Here is a 19,168-nt window from a genome sequence, read left to right on the forward strand (position 1 = left end):
GAAGACCACAGACTGAAGATGAATGAAAAAAGAGGGGGAAGTGTGTTTGGTTGCTCTCTGTGAAACAATAATTACCAGCACAATGAATTTCTACAGAAATGAGGGTATAATTGCCAATTAACTGCATTGCGTTTCTTGATTTAAACAAATCTGACACGAGGGGGTAGGATTTGTACAGAAAACAGTCGCAGTTGTCCATTCAACAACGATTGGGTATTTCCACTGTACAAGACCCATGATACTACATCACGATAGGTTTATTTCTAAGTCATTTTATCGTGTCACGGCCCCTTCCATTTCTCCATGAACCAGCCTCCCTTCTCTTACTGGTGTAAATCAGTCTCCTCGTAGGCTAGATAAAGCTGTGCGATTTCCATACGTTCTGCGTCGTTCAACCACTCTGGGATCATTTTAGCTTTCCCTCATCCCTACCCACGACCGTTATGTGAAAAAGACAAAAACTGATCCTAGATCAGAACTTCAGGGTCAAACTCGACTCACAGCTTCTGAAATCAGGCCCAAGCCCCGCCCTCCTTTTTGTTTGCAGACTCCTCCTCCCTCCCGCAGATAACGCTCTGAGGGGTATCACGCATGTCAATCAAAGCTGCTCGGTCGTAGCCACGCCCCGCGCTATCGGCTCCCGCACCCCTCTCTCACTGGAGATTGACAGTTACTCCCCGCTCGCTTGTGCTCTGTCGAAATAACTTGAAAAAAAGAGAAAACTTTGGATTAGTTCTCCGCCTCAGTTTGCGTCGTTGAAACTTGGATACCGTGTATCGCTTGTCTGTAAACTTAAAAGGGACGAAAAGCGGTTTAAAAAGTTCATATATATAAAAAAATAAAGTATATAAGAGGCATATTCATATATGGCTGCTGGGGATGGTGCCCAGCTGCCGGCGACGATAGCGGCCAGCCGGAGCGTGGAGAAGGCGCTCGAGGAGGCTGCCTCGAGCGGGGCGCTCAACCTGTCCAACCGAAAACTGAAGGAGTTTCCGCGCAGCGCCAGGAACTATGACCTGTCCGACATCACACACGCAGGTGAGCCGCTAGCCAGCCGGTTCTGCTCTGCCGTTCAGTTATCTAAAAAAAAAAAGGTTGTTTTTGTGTGAACAATAAGATCAGAAAGCGGGACTGCGAGTTTAAACTAGACAATGGGTTTTGTGTGTTGTTTTCTAATTATTGAAAACGGTGCACATTTGTCTCCCTTCTCTTCAACACAAGTTCAAGAGTATCACATTCGCTTCCTGTTCAGTTGCTTGGCTAGCTAGCGTTAGCTTCTTGATGGAGCTGTGTTTTAGCTAACTAGTGCACAAGCTGTCGTTAGCTAGCAAGCAAACTTACGCAGCTCATTTTGGCAAAACATGTCTTTTTCGAACAGTGCTCCATTATTTTTGCTTGCTGAGTTAGCCAGCGAGTATATCTGGATTAGGCGGAGATATTCTCAATCTAACATTGCAAACTTGTCTTGAATCATGAACAACGTTAAAAGTGTAATGTTGTTGGTAGCGAATAGTAGCTACACATTTTGAGAGGAAGCAAAATAACCATTTACTTTTTGGAATAATTGCTGGTGAGTTGGTTGGGTAGCACGCAGCATCTCGATGAAATGAATCCCGCTGTCTAGCAACTTAAAACGCCCCTCTCCACTAGCTAAGCAAGCTGTGCTGGACTGCAATAATTATGACCATCTGCTCCTGCTTGTGTATATCCAGGCTGTGGGGCCCGAGTGTTTCATTCACCAAGACAGCTGCCTTCAAGGAATTAAAGCTAGCCAAGTAGCCTGCTAGCCGAAGACAATGGAAAACAATGTTAGACCTGGCTAATTAGTTATCTGATCGATATTTATGATCATTGATGTCTGAATTATGGCATATTTTTTGAAAGAATTTTAGCATTTCAAGAATGTAGTGAATGATATTTTTGTGTGGTGCACACAAGTAAATGTTAGACTGTCATGACATATAGCTTATGATATTTGAGATTTGTCGGTCTGTCCCCTACTTGTAACACTCAAGAGCTTGTGCCGCTCACTGTGTGGCATGTCCTAACACACTGCAAGACGTTGAAGCTTGCCTGTGTAAATAATGTATTCTTTACCTGGAAGAGCTCACCTACCCCCTATTTACGGTGCGTAGTGACAAATTAAGTTTTCAGCATGCTGAGGTAAGGCTGGTGTTGGCCTTGTTTTGGGTTTACGTTTAATCTGCTGTTTTTTGCACTGGTGACAGAGTAGTTTTTGAAATTATCCAGGAAATCATTCACTGTGTACTGGTGAGATACAGGTAGTCTAGCACAGGCAGTAACATCAATAATGAGTAAACAGTAAAAAGTAGTGGAGTTTTTAGAGAACAACTGTGTAATGATAGTAACAAAGCATCTGAACATTTGAGCAGAGGATTAAAAGTGCATATAAAGTACATATCTGTCCACAATTTTAGCTCCTAAGTGCTGTTTTTGTGAAAAGACAACAATAAATAAACTTCAGCCTAAACACTGTGAGGGCTTTTTATGTTATATTGCATTTATAATGTAGTACTTCACATACTTTTCACTGTAAACCTGAGGGTATAGCTAAATAAAATGGCTCTGGGTTGTAATTCTGCTGTATGCAGTCCTCTAAGCCTGGAGGTGCGGTAATCTGTGTGCAATATCAGTCCCTTAGTGAGCCGTAATGTGGAGCAGCTTCCCAACAGGAAGGTCATGGGTTCAGATCTCCCTGCGGGAGCACATGCTACTGCCATTGCTCTGTCCAGCGAACAAAGCACAGCTGTGTGTTTGCCACGACGGCGCTCCGCTTGAAAACTCTGTCGTCCCAAATGCAAAGAGCATCGGCCATAACTTTGGCTTTAACATTGGGGGAAACCATGAAATCTGGCAGTCAGGCTTCCGAGAGGAGACCCACTGCTTAGCTGGCAGACTGCTGGCCCCAGCTGCTGCAGTAGCAGTGTTGGTTGGGAAAGAGAGTGGGTGCAAAGTTAATAATTGTTGTTGCGTCCACTCACTCATGTGACCCCCAAGGCCTGTGAAGACAAAACAGTTCTTGTGCTCACAGAGAGAGAGGGAGAGAAAGGGGCTTTTTATCCAGCAAGCTGGTGTTCTCGGTCATGATCATCAAGGGTTTTCCCATTCTCTTTCTTTCTCTCTCTGTCCTCATGGTCTCTCCTTCTGTCTGACGGTCTCTTTCCTTTAACCTAGTGTCTGACTGTCTTTTAATTTCTTTTATATTATATATTTGTTGATAAAATACCTGTTTCAATGACAAGGTATGCAGTTTGTTTTGATTTGCCTGGTCAATTCCTCTCCTGGGGGGGTTGCTGCTGGCAGTGGTCAGTTTCTCTGGGACACAGCAATGGAAACCCTTGTTGTGCAGCTGTGCTCATATGAATGAAATCATGGACGACCTGCACAGTTCCTGTTTTCTGCATGGCCTGTTCTTCTGTGTGCCATAAGTGTCAATAGTTATGCATGGCTCTTCCTAAAGCAGCCATGATCCAAATCAAGAGGGTGGTGACCCAAAACTTTACAGTGACAGTGGGGCTATTACAGCCATGCCAAATGGTGTATAAGACTCATGCTATAGGGTGTATGTTCCATGTTTGGTTTTTTGCACAAGTATAACCACTGTATCATATTGAAAAAAAGATCACTTCTCTGTCAGTACCCCACTATGTAAAAGATGTGTGTTTCCCAATTTAAGATGACTCAGCCACAAGGCGTAATCTTAAGTACTTACGGGGGGATTCTTGTGGCGTGGTCTTTGTGGAACACAAGAGGTATTGTTCAGAAAGCAATCACAGTGGGTTCTCTCTGGCCGTGTATTTGAGCACACCTCAGGTTTTTGAGTCAGTGTGCATTAATCTGCAGTAAAAACAAAGCAGTCAATGTGAGAAGGTTTCACCGGAAGAGCTGCACACTCTGATTTTTTTGCCTGAGCATCAGCTTCACTTCCTTGTAGCTTCATTTACCGCATAAAAGCAGCCCAGGCTGCCGGAGTGTGTCTGTGCCCTCAGCCCGTGTAGACAGAGAAGAAGTAAAACCTCCAAAGTGTGGTTTAGTGTGCTGGAAAATTGATTTCACGTGGCAAGCTTCTTTTTTTTTAATCCCACCTTGGTGATCCTGTTCTTAATGTTTGCAAAGTCCTGAAAGTGAAAATAAGAAAGAAATAAGAAAGTCATATGAGCTGGGTAGCACCCTGTCTGTAACGCAGAGATCTACAAAATAAGGATATATGAAGGGAGGTCTGCCTCTTTCAGAGAAGCCTTTCAGTATTATAGCTTGGTAGCAATATAGTCAGGTAGGCTAGGCTTTTATTAGGCTTTTATTATTCTAAAAAAAAAAAACAGAAATGTCCTTTGTTTATAGATGGATTCTATTTTGCCATTAATATTTTGAATTAAGAACAGCATAGTTCATCTAATGTGAATTAGTTGTTTGAAGTTCAGCTACGCATTTTAATTTAGAATTTTCAGGATATTACTGAAAAGCCACTTTCTCTTGTTGCTGTGTGATGCTCCTAATGCTGGTCCTGTTGTCCTGGTGCATGTAGGACTGTGTGGTGAAACCACGCAGTTGCCAGTGTGATTTCCATCGGTATATGTGTACGTGTATGTACTCACTTGGTGTGGGGGTGTATGCGTGTCGGGTTTGTTGCGCAGTACCGCTCTGCTTCCTCTCACAGTTGCGTTTCCATCACACGGCGGATGTGGCTTGTTGCTAAGCTTTCTTTAACTTCTGCTTTTTTTTTTTCCTCTCTCTTGATTAATTCTCCTCCTCTTTCCCTCTGTCGCCTGGTTGGCTGCTTAAAAGGCCTGCTCCTTCACACAGCACAGCAGATGGTGTAGAGAATCCCATCCGTCCCCTGGGACTCTGAGATACAAGCAGGTTCGCTGTCAGACCCATAGAAATAGGATTTCTAGAATGGCTTTACTCATTTAAAGTAACAGCCCAATGTGGGCTATGGGAGGCCAGCCACAGCGAATTGGATAAAAACAGGATCTTTGTTCAAATTAAGATTTAATTATTTGTCTATGATAAAAGCTGCTTAGTATCTGCAACAGCAGGTTCCCATGCCCTCTATATACAGTGTGTTCAGGCTTCTATATTTAATTGGCTGGGATATGGCTGTTTTGTTTGTTTTGTTTTTTTTGTCCCCAAAAAACTGTCCACTAGTCTTTCTATTTGTATTTGTATTTGTATTTGTATTTGTATTTCTATTTGTATTTCTATTTGTATTTCTATTCTATTTCTATTTCTCCTTCTGTTGTCTCTGGTCGTCCTGCCTGTGTTTCAGTGCTTGCAGAGCTATGTCTTCCATGCAGCTGCATACATGTAAGCACATTCCAGGGGCTGCATTTTCACAATTCACTGTGACAAAGGACATGTTGATGGGCTTTGGCCAAGTTCTTTTTTTTTAACTCATGGTCAGATCTTATCACCCTGGTACTTTGGCAGTGCTGTTGCTTTCCTCGCCTAAAAACACCCCAGAGGCTGAGCACCAGTATTGGTTCTTCACTGTCAGTTCATTGCTAAACTTTGTCATTACATGAAGGTTTTTCCTCATAGTCACATAACAATACGATCTTAAATATGCAAATGGTATAAGTGTTGATTTCCAGGTATAATGACACCACTTTTCTTATGTAACTGATGGTCATTATACCATAAATGTTAGTTTGTTGACTTTGGTGTGTTCAGATGGTTTTCGTCCACTTACCCTAAACGTGACAGCATGGAGGGGAGGGGCAGTTATATAACAGGGAAACCCAGACTGTTGACTGATCAACATTCAGAGAATTAAAAATCCTGACAAGATCAAAGTTGCCGCATAAAACACATCCTCCTCTTGTTTAGCAGTGCAACAGCTTTAAACATTGATATGCACGCAACAGTAAAAAAAAAAAAAAAAAAAAACAACCATGGGCAGTAATATCTTTTCAGGACAGCTGGTTAGTAGGGGGTGGGAGGGAGAGAGGGGGGTCTCACATCTGTTTTCCATTTTCCCCAAAAAAAAAGTGTTTCTCCCGCATCCACAAAAAAAGAGCAAAATGAGCTCCATGGTTATGGATAACGTTTGTTGGGCCGTGACGTGCTTTTACACACTTCGCCACTTTGCTGCTTCGCGAGTCATCGCTCGGGCGGAGGAGGGAGGCTTGAGTTTACGTCCCCACACAGCAGATAAACCTGTGCATCTTGGTTGCTATGGAGACGGAGACAGAACACCGTGTAAGCTGCGATACATATTTGTTAATGAATGAATGTTGTTTATTCATGGACTTGACTTGATTCATAGGGATGTGTGAGATGAGAGGTGCAGGTGTGTGTGTGTGTGCGTGCGTGTGTGCGTGCGTGTGTGCGTGCGTGTGTGCGTGCGTGTGTGCGTGCGTGTGTGCGTGCGTGTGTGCGTGCGTGTGTGCGTGTGTGCGTGCGTGCGTGCGTGCGTGTGTGCGTGCGTGCGTGCGTGCGTGCGTGCGTGTGCACGTGTGTGTGTGTGTGTGCATTTGGTAGGGGTGAAAATTCACAACAACTCGTAGTCATGCATTGGTCCTGTGTGCCTTTGCCCGTGTGCTGTGTGATGTAAGCGTGCCTGCACTGGAGGCTAAGGTTACTGGCTGTGTCGTTTCCCTGCCTTTTGCATACCTGCTGCATCCCTTTGCATAATGTGGTCGTGTGAGTAGCTCAAAGCCTAAACTCCCGAGCTTGATTTCTTGATTTCTTCTCTGAAAAGGAAGCAATGTGTGCACAAAACGGCTACATGAATGTTGCATGGTGGACAGTGTGACATGTGTGGAAGTCTCAGCGGTGGGGTTGTGTTTATGAAAGAAACAAACCCGGTTCACTAGGTGTTGGTAAAGCATTTAAGGATTTAATTCTGGCTGTGATTACACTGTCTCTCTTCCATTACAGTGAAGCCAAATACATATTGCCCAAAATGTATGTTTGAGTCAAAATATGAAATATGGAAATATTTGTAGAGATTGTGCTGTTATGATATAGTGAGAGTTACATATGCACGGCTTCTGTAGAAGCGGGTGCTCATACAAGGACAGCATTGTTGAAGCTGAAGTGCACTGAATGAAATGAGCAAACAGTTCCTGCCAAACAACTCAAACCAAGCGCTTCTCCATGGGCTGGTTTCTCTCTTCTGGTGGCTTCTACCGGTGACTCCTCCCATCTCCACTGTGGTATAATGTGTCACAGTATTTGCAGGGCTGCTGTTGATTCGGAGATGAGCAGGGGTGGGAGAAGCACTCCTAATGTGTGGCAGTGTGAGCTGTTCCAAGTCTTACCAGTAGCATGTGCAGTTGCTTCCACTCAGTATTCTAACTGGCTTTTAGTAAAACCTGGAATGGCTGAAATTGCTATACATGGGGGAGTGTTATTCCCATTCCTCTAGTTGAGCCTCCCTCTGGTCGGCTGCCTTTGCCCACTGTGAGAGCAGCCACTGAGCCACTGCCACTAGTCCATGGAGTTTGAAGCAGGCTGCCCATGCGGCCTAGTATTGCAAGTAGCTATGAATGCTGCGGAATGAAAACATTGCAGGTTTATTTCCTCGTGGTGCACTGTCATTGTACCCCCAAGCATGTTACTAAACCAGAGCTGCTTTGGTCAGGATCCAGCTATATAAATAGATAAACTAAAAATGTAAGGTATGTGAGTGGCTGTGAATAAGGCTGTCTGCTGAGTGAGTTAAAAATGTAATATAATGTAGTTTGTGAGTGTTTGATGTGGTTGTAGTCCCCTTCTTCTTGCTGCTATAAGCAAGGCTCGCTCCCCAATTCCCCAGGGTCCTCTGGACTTGGCCTGTGGAGTGATAGGCAGTGAGTAAAGACAGCTGTGTATGTGAAAATGGCACTCAGGAGTGTGCACCGTAGTCTTTATATTAGTGTGTGCGTGTGTGTACATCTCTGTGCGTGTGTGCACGTGTGCGTCTGTGTGCGTGTGTGTATGTGTGTGTGTCTGTGTGTGTCTGTGTACGTGTCTGTGTACGTGTCTGTGTACGTGTCTGTGTACGTGTCTGTGTGCGTGTGTGTGCACGTGTGTGTGTGTGTGTGTGTGTGTGTGTGTGTGTGCGCGCGCTTGTGTGTGTGTGTGCGCTTGTGTGTGTGTGTGCGTGTGTGTGCACGTGTGTATGTACGTGTGTGTGTGTGTGTGTGTGTGTGTGTGTGTGTGTGTGTGTGTGTCTGTGTACGTGTCTGTGTGTGTGTGTGTGTGTGCACGTGTGTATGTACGTGTGTGTGTGTGTGTGCGCGCGCGCGCACGTGCACGTGTCTGTGCATGTGTGTGTCTGTGCATGTGTGTGTGTGTATGTTTCCAGAGCCAGCGGACTACAGTGTGAATGTGCTGCTCTCACTGTTGAGGGCAGGCAGGGCTCCATTCTGCTGTGAACGATGAGAGACATTTTGGATGAATCTGTAGCCATGGGTTTGGCTCTCTGTGCACTACCTGCTGTGTGATTAAATGGGGTTTGGATACCAGAGCAGCTGAAGGCATCAGAGTCATAGCAGGAGTGAAAACGCCCTTCCTCTTAGTCTTTTGGATTACACACACAGATATGCGCACACACAGATACGCGCGTGCACACACACACAGACTGGCACAAGCACTAGGTTTCACATATTACCTGTGAAATTAATGTCTTATCCCATTTTAGAGTCTTACAAGTATTTTAAAATCACTATTGACTATTAATATTCAGTAAAATAGAATTTCTGTGTGTTCTCCTGTCATCTAGCCTTTTCCCCCACTCTCATACCCACTCAGAGCCAGACATAAACCCTCTCACAGACACACACCCACAACCCGCACATTCTCTCACTCAATGACAGTCCTTGTCCTCCTCTAGTCCTCATTCCTGACCTTGTCCCAGCTCCCCTTGGAAACAAAGTGGGTCTTAACTAGAGCAGAACTTTCCAGCAACTGCAATAGGATGTCAGAAAGTGACATCCTGTTGTGTGATAGCATCTGGAAAGGGGGGGTCATATTGTTGTTGGCAACGTACTGCACAAATGAGGTAAACACAAATTTAGCCCTTACTTGCACCCGTATTGAGATAGTGTGTTTGTTACAGCTGTTGGACCCATTAAGAAATCTCAGGGAGGAAGAGAAGGAAGTGAATTGGGATGGTCCGTGATAGCATTGATATTGTCCAGTGGAACACCCTCTCTTCCCTCTAAGTATAGATGGCCACATTATTAAGTTTTAATTAGGTTTTAATGCAGTGCACGCTTATTTGTGCCTGGAGAGAAATCTCCAGCCATTGCACATTGACATTTCCAGGGTTTCATTTTGCATTTTGGCTGCAGTTGCTCGGGCTGACGTGGGGTGAGAGATAGGACGAGGGCATGCCAGTCCCCTGGAGAGTGGAGTATCTGGTTTGTTGAGTCATTCTGTGGAACTGGTCTGTGTTTTGTTCTTTCGCCACCTCTTTTTTTTTCCTTCCACATTTTGCTTTTCTTCTCAGCTCTTTGTTCATGCCTTCACTTGACTTCATGGCCCTGCTGTTCGGAACCTTCCTCCCTCTCGACCCCCCTTCCCCTCCTCTCCCCTCCCCCTGCATGACTCAGTCTTTAATGACCTGTCTTGAAGTTTCTCAGTCACCTACACATTCATTAATCAGATCCTTTTTATCTTTTATATGATCTCGCAAACAGGGCACTGGAACGTTGCATTTTGGTGCAGGTGGGAAGGCATGGTTTGTTTTGCCTCAGTACCAGCATACATCAGGAAATGTTTTAGAAATCTTTTACTTTTATTTCCCAGTCATGTGATGACTCCTAGGTTTCCTTGGTTACGCTTTCTGTTTTTTCTTTGGTTTGTATTCTCTTTCTGCATTTCCTTTCTTAATCTGTGCCACCTACCCCCTTCATCTGTCCCTCTTGTTCTCACTTTTCTTTGATCTGCTGTAGTGATTCTGTTAGCTTTACTCTTCTCCAGCACTTCTGCCCAAATGTGCAGGCATAAGTGCAGTCTCACTCACACATACACACACACACACACACACACACACACACACACACACACACAACATAAGCCCATTATGATATTTGAGAGGAGGGTTAGGGTGTTGTGTCTGAGTGAATGAGTGAATCAGTGAGTGACCCCCCCCCCCAAGAGTTAATCAGCTCTGGATAATCGCCCCACACGCCGGTGAGAGGAAGTGTGGGAGGGGGCTGAGTTTCAGGGGGCGGGGATCTTAGACTGGCAGGTGGCCCTGGGAGTCTCTTGCTCTTTGTTTCACTCTTTTTCTCCTTCATAGAAATCTATCTAGGAGTGGCAGGTGGTCTTTTAGGGTTTTTTCCTTTGTCTCTCTCTTTCTCCCTCTGTCCCTTTCTCGCTCTCTCTCTCTGTCTGTCACTTGCTGTCACCTATTGAGGTGGTAATGGTATATCATAGGCAGTTGGCCTTATTTGTAAGGCTTGATAGCAAACAAGAACATTGTTGGCACTGAAGAGCAATTTATCATTAGAGTGCATTTACAGCCTGTTTTCCTCGCAGAATGACTGCTAGAAAAAAAATGTTTCACTATAACGGAATGCTGTGGTGTGTCCTACTGAAGCGTGGGATTACTTATTTTCACCAACAAAAATATGTAATGGTACTGTTTCTGGTTGGTCAGCGTGTTGTGAATGAATCAGGAGGCAGGAGTCCACAATTTCTCAGTGACTGTTGTCCACTGTTTTATGCAAGCTCACCTCTAGGCCTCTTACCGCAGGATTATGGTGCTACCACCACTTAAGCCAGCACTGATTGTAATTGCAGTCTGAGCGAGGGGGATTACCTTCATTTGCATTTTAGAAAATTAGATTTAAGCATTTCAACCGCAGTGCACCCCTCACTGTCTCCTCCCTGCGTGAGAGAGAGAGGAAGGGAGAGGGCTCGCCAAGGGAAAACCAGCATGAAGTAAATCTCTGCTTCCACACAACAAAGTCCATGATTATATCAGTGCTGCCTTTGTGTGCAGTTACTGTACTGCTCTGATCTTCTGGTCTTTCCTGCACCTGCCAAGAGCTGTTATGTGCTGGGGAGTTGTGCGTTTGGCTGCAGCTGGAAGAAGCAGTCCTAGAAACAGTCGTGCACATCAATCACTCTCTGAGAGGGCTGCTCCCTCGGTGGTGAGTGACAGTAGCAGTGTTTTACCACTAGAGGGCAAAAAGGCCAAATAGCGGGCGCAGCTTGCAGCTTGTGAGATGTCAAGGCAAATAGAGTGAGAGAGACACAAATACCAGTTTCTAAAAAAAATACAAAGCTCTGCTTGTTTCTGTGACCCTGTGGTTGTAGGTTCTTGACATAGCAACTAATGATAGACTTATTTGGTCAAATATCTAGATAAACCGACATAGCAGCAGTGGTGTAGGACACTTTTGAGATTTTACATAAATAGGGCTGTCTTCTGTTTTATTTTGCTTTGTTTTGAACAGTGGTCAGGGTGTTGGGTTGACTGGGTATGTGTCATGCTGATGCAGAGTTTTTTAGCCAGGAGCGCAGATTTAGCTGGGTGTGTCTGACGAGAAGACAGAAGCATAGCGCCGGTCTTAGGACAGTGTGAAAGACAGGAAAGATGTCTCAATTGAGCCAGCCGCCAGCAAGAGGAACATCAGCAGGACTGTAAAAGACTGAATGTTAGAATAATGGGTAGAAAGAGAAGGAAGAAGCGTAGAGTCAAAGTGAGATGTTTTTACAGTCATTCAGTAACTTGACTTCAGAGAAAAGCATACACAGTACATTCACCAAAAACTTGCAAGTAGCGTCACAGGCTGTGCAGTTAAAACTCGCACGCCAGCTCACCCTCTGCCCTTCTGTGTCTCTGTCAGTCTTTGATTCACGTCTGTCTTTTTAAAGCTTGGTACACTTCAAAGTCACACCACAGGCGCAGACTAGTGTGTGTATTTATCTGGGAATAAACTATGGCCATATAAACCTGCTCAGACATAAGAAGCAGCTCTATGGGTGATCCATGGATCCATATTTCTTTATTATTGCATGAAGTCTCTGAAGTCCGACAGCGTCGTGTCAGGTGGTCTGAGCCACAGAAACAGAACATTTCCTGGTGGTTAGGGTGGTGAAAGCCTCCTCTGATCCACGTGAAGGGCTTATAGAGACCCTCGTCTCAGTTTAAGAAGGCCGGGAAATCATCTCTACTTTTAAATCCATATGATAAAAAACCTTTTAAACCCACACGTCACAAAGGTTCCATTGTTGTGAAATCTGGTTTAATGGTCTGATTTAAATGAGCCCTTACCTTTATGATAAGGGCCCTGGTTGTTTAAACTAATAAGATTACAGACCTCAGGCCGGCGCCCCGGCAGTAGGTAGGCTGGATTTATCCTGCAGAAACGAGGTCGAGACGGAGATCGGGGTTAATGCGCAGGTTCCCCGCTCTTCGTAATGAGTGAATCGGCATGTAATGGGCGCAGTGAATTAGATGAGTCATCCTGATGACGCAAGATCCGTTACTCTGCTCAGAATGTTTGCAGCCTGACACCCTAAAACTCCGTCAAGGCTAAAGGCAGTGACCCTGAGGTTGACACTATGGCTCCTTGTGTTCCGGACCAAAGCTGAAACCAAAACATCATCGTGTCTATGAGGTATATGTGTATATGTGTGCATATGAGGGCCAAGAGGACCACACATGTGTAAAGTCCAGGACTGTAAATGACTGGCTAAAATCAGGATTGGGTCTCAAGTGAGGATGAGACCAAACTTGCAATTTTAAGATGACTCACTGATTACTTGGGTCGTTATTCAAATGGTTGATAATTAACCAAACCAAATTAAAAGAGACCCAAATCTAGAATAGTATTCTTCTCCTCAGTACTGGGAATGAAAAGATTTCAGTGCATCCCTCTTGGTTATGCAGGGTCTGCGGGTTATGCGGGGGTAGATTTTCTCTTTGACAGGTTAAAGTTGCAGGGTCACTAGCCACTCTGGTAGGGGGCTGACCTATTATGTTGGTGAGAGAACCTTTGTTAAATGCAAGACGGCCAAATGCATGCTCCTTTATGTCTGGTTCCTGTTGTTTTTTTTTCTTGTTGTTTTGTTTTTTTTTTTTATTGTAAGGGAATGGCAGAACTCCTCTACTACTATGCCTGCACTGTACAAGTTCTTCTGCAGGGTAAGATTCAGCTTAATTCGAGAATTAATTAGGCAGTTTTGGTCTGAGAGGTAGTTACCCTTTAACATGTCTGTCCCTTTGAATTTTGATTGCTGTCTGTTATGAAATAATAATGCAGGGACACTAAGTGCGCTGAGCAGATCAGTGCCATTGGAAACAGGGAAGACCCTTCTCTGATTTTGAGAGGTTGTGCAAGTGTGTTTGATTCCAAATTCATTGATTCTTTATGAACTTGTTTATGTTTATGATAATGTCAATAAAGGACGACAGATGTTACGGTGGTTTAGCTGTCAGCATTACTTGTAATGTTATCTTGCTGATTTGCTATTTTAGCTAATAATATATGATGTTGCTACAGACTGGTGCCTTGCAGGATCCAGTTAAAGGGCATCTTGCTCGGCAGTAAATTATTTTGGCTGGGGAAAAATCCGACTGGCTGCTGAATTTGTTCATCTACTGGCCACCCTGGGTGGTGGACCAGAAAGCTAATTTTGGACCCTGTTTACTCTGTACAACAGAGTTTGAGTGCTGATATCAGGCTGTAATCTGGCCTGCTGGATCTAGTTACGTCCTAACTGCAATTAAAAATCAGCTTGTGTTCATTCACGTCACTGAATACACATAAAATTACAGCGATTTCACAATCACCTTACATGTTTTTGTTTTGCATAGAGAGGGAGGTGGTTCCCATGAGATTCTAATTCTCATTGGACAAACCACACTTTGTTCCTTGGCTGTATTTACAAAGGTGACAAAACCTCACTTGCTGGACTGGCGAGTGACCCAAAGTGAATAATCCTCAGTGCCAAAAAAGGTACCTTCCTTGGATGAACCTTTCATAAAATAACAGGTAATTCACTGATAATTGCTTGAAAGTGTGAGTGAATGCAGGTATCTTTATTGTGAATCATCGTTAGCATGCTTAGTGTTTGGTAGGAAAAAGGCAGGATTCAGTTGTTGGAATACTTGACCTTGGAAGCCATCAAAAGCCTTCAAATATTAATTAAAATGCACACCCCTGTTCTCAAGAGTTATTCCCTGTACATGCTGATGATACTTTACAGAGGCCTGTTTACACCAGCACTCCAGACCTGATTGCAGCGTTGTTAGGCTTAGGTCATCTGATTAGACCAGCTCTCTTGGGGGCAGGTGTGTGAGGCCAGAGCAGAAATCTGTTTATGAGCCTGAAATTGGTGTTCTGTGTGCCGGTGAAAGCAGGTGAACGCAATCCTGGCAACAACAGAGGGGAAAAAAAACTTTGTTCCCGACGCAAAGTTCTCAGGTTCAAGCTGAAAACAATAGGTTTACACTGCATTATTCATTTACTTAGCGGAGACGCTGTTATCTAGGACAACTTGCATGGGATCCTTTTATATGTTTAAATCCTCCAAGAAGCAATTCGGGGTAATTACCTCTCTAAAGGGTTCAACAGAATTCATACACAACCTGCTGCTGTTCTTACAAGTACAGCTTCTTAACTACCTCAGTGTCCTGTTCCCTGTGTATTTACGTTCAGCAGTGAGGTACTTGTGTGCAGAATATAACAGCCATTGGATGTGTAATGCCCGTTGCCTCCCTGGAAATGCTTTCTGTCTAATGTGGACAGCGCAGAGCAGTTTCAACATTTTTAGTTTGCTTTGTCTCTGGTGCCTTTCTTTAGACCAGACCCGAGCGAGACCTCACAAAAATAGATGAGACGGAGCTGTGAATGGGAGCGTTCTGGTGTCGAGCTGGGCCCAGCGCCTTCCAAAAGGGAGCTTCCTTTGCCAAATCAAACAGAAAACAAAGAGGGAGAGTGTGAGAGCTGAGGCTGCAGGCGAGGGAGGCTGGCTGGCCTGGAGGTTCCTGCAGAGACGCAGCACTCAGCAGGATGCAGCCTGGCCCCCGGCGCTCACAGGGTCAGCTCCATTGTTCCCTCAGCCCGTCTGCAGGACAATGGGGGCCACGAGAGACTGGCTTTGTGCTACTGTACGCACGCATACACTCTCTTATACACACACCGACACATGCAGACTGCTACCGTGTGCATGCACACACACACAGAGTTACTGTATATACATATGCACAAGCACACATACATACAAGCACAGGGGCACACACACAATCACATACTGTATACACACTCCAGTTCCCCAACATGCATACACAATAACGCACTCCACTACACACTCATGCTGATGTTTACTCACTTGCAGTTCAGACATACACACTCCAGAACCTCTTCACACAGCACAAAACACACTGTCCACACAAAGACTGGGTCGCTGAAACCACAGAGCATTTGACTCTCAGACGTTTAAAAGTTACGTCTGGTTCGCACACCATAAATGAGGATAGGGCTTATTTTCCAGTAAAATTGTACAGTAATGTACAGTAATGTGTATGATCATGCAAACCTTCCAAAGACCGATAAACTGCAGATGAGTCACTGTGAGGGAACTGCTGTAGTACGCAAAGGGACACCCTGTCGGCCTCTCGTTCCCTCCCTCCCCTCTCTCCGTGTTTCGGGACTGCAGTGGCTCTTCCCAGCCTGAGCACAAGGTCAGGGAGTATTTATGGAGAGAAAAGTGGATTTTAATTACAGGGCCAGCAGGGAGCACATTGGGGCTGGTGGAGAGATTCACCACTGTCATTACAGGGTGTGGGGTAGAACTGCTGCCACAGAAGGAGGGATGAGAGAGAGAGAGGGAGGGAGGGACAGAGGAAAGGACTGCAGGACAGGAAGGCAGAAATGCTTTTCATCAAGGTGGAGGCCAGGAGTTCATTGGGCTATCTGACAGAGCAGGCTAATTTTGGAGAGCTCAAAATGTCCGTGGTCAGAATTTATTCTGCCTCTTTGAACCTTGTTTCACTGTTCTGTGTGTGTGTGTGTGTGTGTGTGTGTGTGTGTGTGTGTGTGTGTGTGTGTGTGTGTGTCTGTGTCTGTGTGTATGCATGTGTGTGTGTTCACTCGCTTGTAAAATAGTAATTTTGTAGGACACTCTATACAACAGTTAGCCTATAAAAACATCACGATGATTTAGGGAATCTTGCATCTTAAACCATTTGAGGTTGAATGGAGAAAGGGAGTGTTTTGAATGTGCAAAAGAGAATACATGCAAGCCTGCAGGTCAGAGGCTACGGTCTGTGTTTGTGTGGGGCAGTCATGCCACTGTTTGTCTATGTGTGTGTGTGCGTGCATACATGCCTGCATATGTGTGTGTGTGTGTGTGTGTGTGTGTGTGTGCGCGTGCTTGCACCTGCGCATGTCAGTCAGTCCAGACGACTTTGTGGGTGTGAAACGGTCAGGCCAGCATGTGTTTATGGGCATGCCTGTGTGTGTGCGCGTGTCTGTGCACATGTGCATTCTCATGCAATTGCAGGTCCATCAGAGGCGATGATCTGATTGGCTGTGTGTGTCTCGCTCTGATGAACCCCTCCCCCTGTGGTCCTGGGGTTCTGTGCCGTGGAGCTCAGCGGCACACTTGCATAAACTTTCATCCACCGATCACATGCATTGTACCATCACTTTATTCTGAAACATAACTGATTCAACTTGTGTGAATGATCTGGGTTGTCAAGATGTGTTTAGAAGGGTGTGGTTAAAGGGGTACAACAGAACTCAAAGTTATCCCCTTATGTACTGAGTGGTGACCATGTCTCATATCATTCCTTTTCCCAGACCTGTCAAAGAACCGTCTGTGTGAGCTGCCAGAGGAGCTATGTCAGTTCATCTCCCTGGAGACCCTCAGTCTGTACCACAACTGTGTCCGCTCCATCACCCCCAGCATCTGCCACCTGCAGGCCCTCACCTACCTCAACCTCAGGTATGCTACATTTACACTAACACCTGTGTCAACCTCGGGTACACTGCACTACACATATAACTGCCTCAACCTCAAGTGTACTACATTTACACTAACACCTGTGTCAACCTCGAGTACACTACACTGCACATACGCCTACCTCAGCCTCAGGTGTAATACACTACACATACACCAACCTCAACCTCAGGTATATTATACTGCACATTCACCTGCCTCGACCTCAGGTATATTACACTGCACATTCACCTGCCTCGACCTCAGGTACACTGCGCATATACCTACCTCAGCCCCGGGTATACTAAGCTGCACACACTCTTGGCACGGGTGAATAGTTGATGAATGTATGCCTTCACTCGCTGTGCTGCAGAGGTGTAATTGTGTGAACGTTAATAATCGGCGGTGTGCCTCTGCCTGTCTCTGCAGTCGTAACCAGCTGTCCAGCCTGCCCCTCTCTGTGTGTCAGCTCCCCCTGTTACGCGTCCTCATCATCAGCAACAACAAGCTGTCGGTCCTGCCAGCCTCCATACACGCCCTCACACACCTCCGGCAGCTGGTACGTCCCCCCGCCCACACCTGTGCACAGAGCTCGGGTTTCACCTCATCTTTCCCTCCCTCTCCCTCTGGCTCTCAATTCAGGTGGTTTTTTGGCCATGACAAAAGTGCGTTTGTGTCTGCCAGAGCGTACAGACAATTAAGTGCACACAACAGTGCTATGATTACGTCTGACCTCTCATCCTCTTACTCTCTCTCCATTTTTCTCCCTCTTTGCCACTCCCTCCTTCCCTCTGTTTCTCTCTCTCTTTGCCACTCCCTCCTTCCCTCTGTTTCTCTCTCTCTTTGCCACTCCCTCCTTCCCTCTGTGTCTCTCCCTCTTTGCCACTCCCTCTCTCTCTCTGTGCCGGTGGCAGGATGTGAGCTGCAATGAGCTGCAGTGTCTGCCGGTGGAGATCGGGCAGCTGGAGTCTCTGCGGGACCTAAACCTGAGGAGGAACCAGCTCAGCACTCTGCCCGAGGGTGAGGCTCTGCTCACAGCCTGCCGTTCTCACAGGGAGCTGCGGGTCTGTCCTCTGCACTGAGCATACCTGCCCACAGTGTGGAGCAGCAGTGTGGAGCAGGGGGCAGGGCAGGGCAGGGCAGCAGTGTGGAGCAGGGGATGGAGCAGGGCAGCAGTGTGGAGCAGGGGGCAGGGCAGGGCAGCGGTGTGGAGCAGGGGGTGGAGCAGGGCAGCAGTGTGGAGCAGGGGGTCGAGCAGGGGGCAGGGCAGGGCAGCAGTGTGGAGCAGGGGGCAGGGCAGCAGTGTGGAGCAGGGGGCAGGGCAGGGCAGCAGTGTGGAGCAGGGGGCAGGGCAGGGCAGCAGTGTGGAGCAGGGGGTGGAGCAGGGCAGCAGTGTGGAGCAGCAGTCAGGGCAGCAGTGTGGAGCAGCGGTCAGGGCAGCAGTATGGAGATATACTATATACCAAATAGCATATTTTCTGTTTGGTTGGATTTTTGTTTATTGCCAATACAATATTCTTAGCAGTAAAATAATGTTATCTGGAACAGATGCAATAACTGGCTGTTTCTACCCCACCTCCTCTCCTGTACCTCTAGAGCTCTCAGAGTTGCCATTGGTTCGTCTGGATGTGTCTTGTAACCGCGTCTCCAGGGTCCCTGTCTGTTACCGTCATCTCCGCCACCTCCAGACCATCGCCCTCGACAACAACCCTCTGCAGTCTCCCCCAGCACAGGTTAGGGGTGAATACAGCCGGCAGCCATACCTCCAAATACACACGCATGCACGCGCACGCACACGCACATGCACACATACTGTGCACAAACTGACACACGTATACTGTCTCTCTCTCCCTCACTCACACACGCACGCACACTCACACCTGTGTATCCATCATTTGCTCTCCCAGTGATGAACACTTTCTGTCCTTATGAAGAGTACATTTTGTAAAAGTAGTGTCACAGTTTTAGCAGCTGGGAAATCTGAGCCCCAGATCACCTGAGCTTTTTCTCAGTGATCAAACTCCGCTCCGGTTTACTGTACAGTGGGCATGACATTCGAATGTTTATCAGAACTCCCTAAATCAACCCCTCTCACTCTGCCTGTCACAGATCTGTTCTAAAGGAAAGTTCCACATCTTCAAGTTCCTGAACATCGAGGCCTGCAAGACAACACAGGAGGAGCTGGAGAGAGCGCTGAGACCCACAGGGTTCAACACTTGGTGAGAGAGAGGAGGAGCTCTATAGAGCATTGAACCTG

At 46.1% G+C, this 19,168-nt stretch overlaps 1 protein-coding gene across 3 annotated transcripts in view; it reads left to right on the forward strand.

The window, feature by feature from the left end:
* The first annotated feature begins 675 nt into the window (after positions 1-675).
* lrch4 (leucine-rich repeats and calponin homology (CH) domain containing 4) overlaps positions 676-19,168 on the forward strand; it is a 36,450-nt gene continuing 17,957 nt past the window's right edge. For all 3 annotated transcript variants that reach the window (XM_036549033.1, XM_036549030.1, XM_036549032.1), the window contains exons 1-6: positions 676-1,038; positions 16,773-16,917; positions 17,341-17,470; positions 17,826-17,931; positions 18,508-18,644; positions 19,021-19,130. In XM_036549033.1, the coding sequence (XP_036404926.1) occupies positions 867-1,038; positions 16,773-16,917; positions 17,341-17,470; positions 17,826-17,931; positions 18,508-18,644; positions 19,021-19,130 (800 nt within the window). In that variant the 5' untranslated portion in view covers positions 676-866. The remainder of the gene's footprint in view (positions 1,039-16,772; positions 16,918-17,340; positions 17,471-17,825; positions 17,932-18,507; positions 18,645-19,020; positions 19,131-19,168) is intronic.

The sequence above is a fragment of the Megalops cyprinoides genome, chromosome 16 (genome assembly GCF_013368585.1).
Source record: "Megalops cyprinoides isolate fMegCyp1 chromosome 16, fMegCyp1.pri, whole genome shotgun sequence".
NCBI classification, from domain to species: domain Eukaryota; kingdom Metazoa; phylum Chordata; class Actinopteri; order Elopiformes; family Megalopidae; genus Megalops; species Megalops cyprinoides.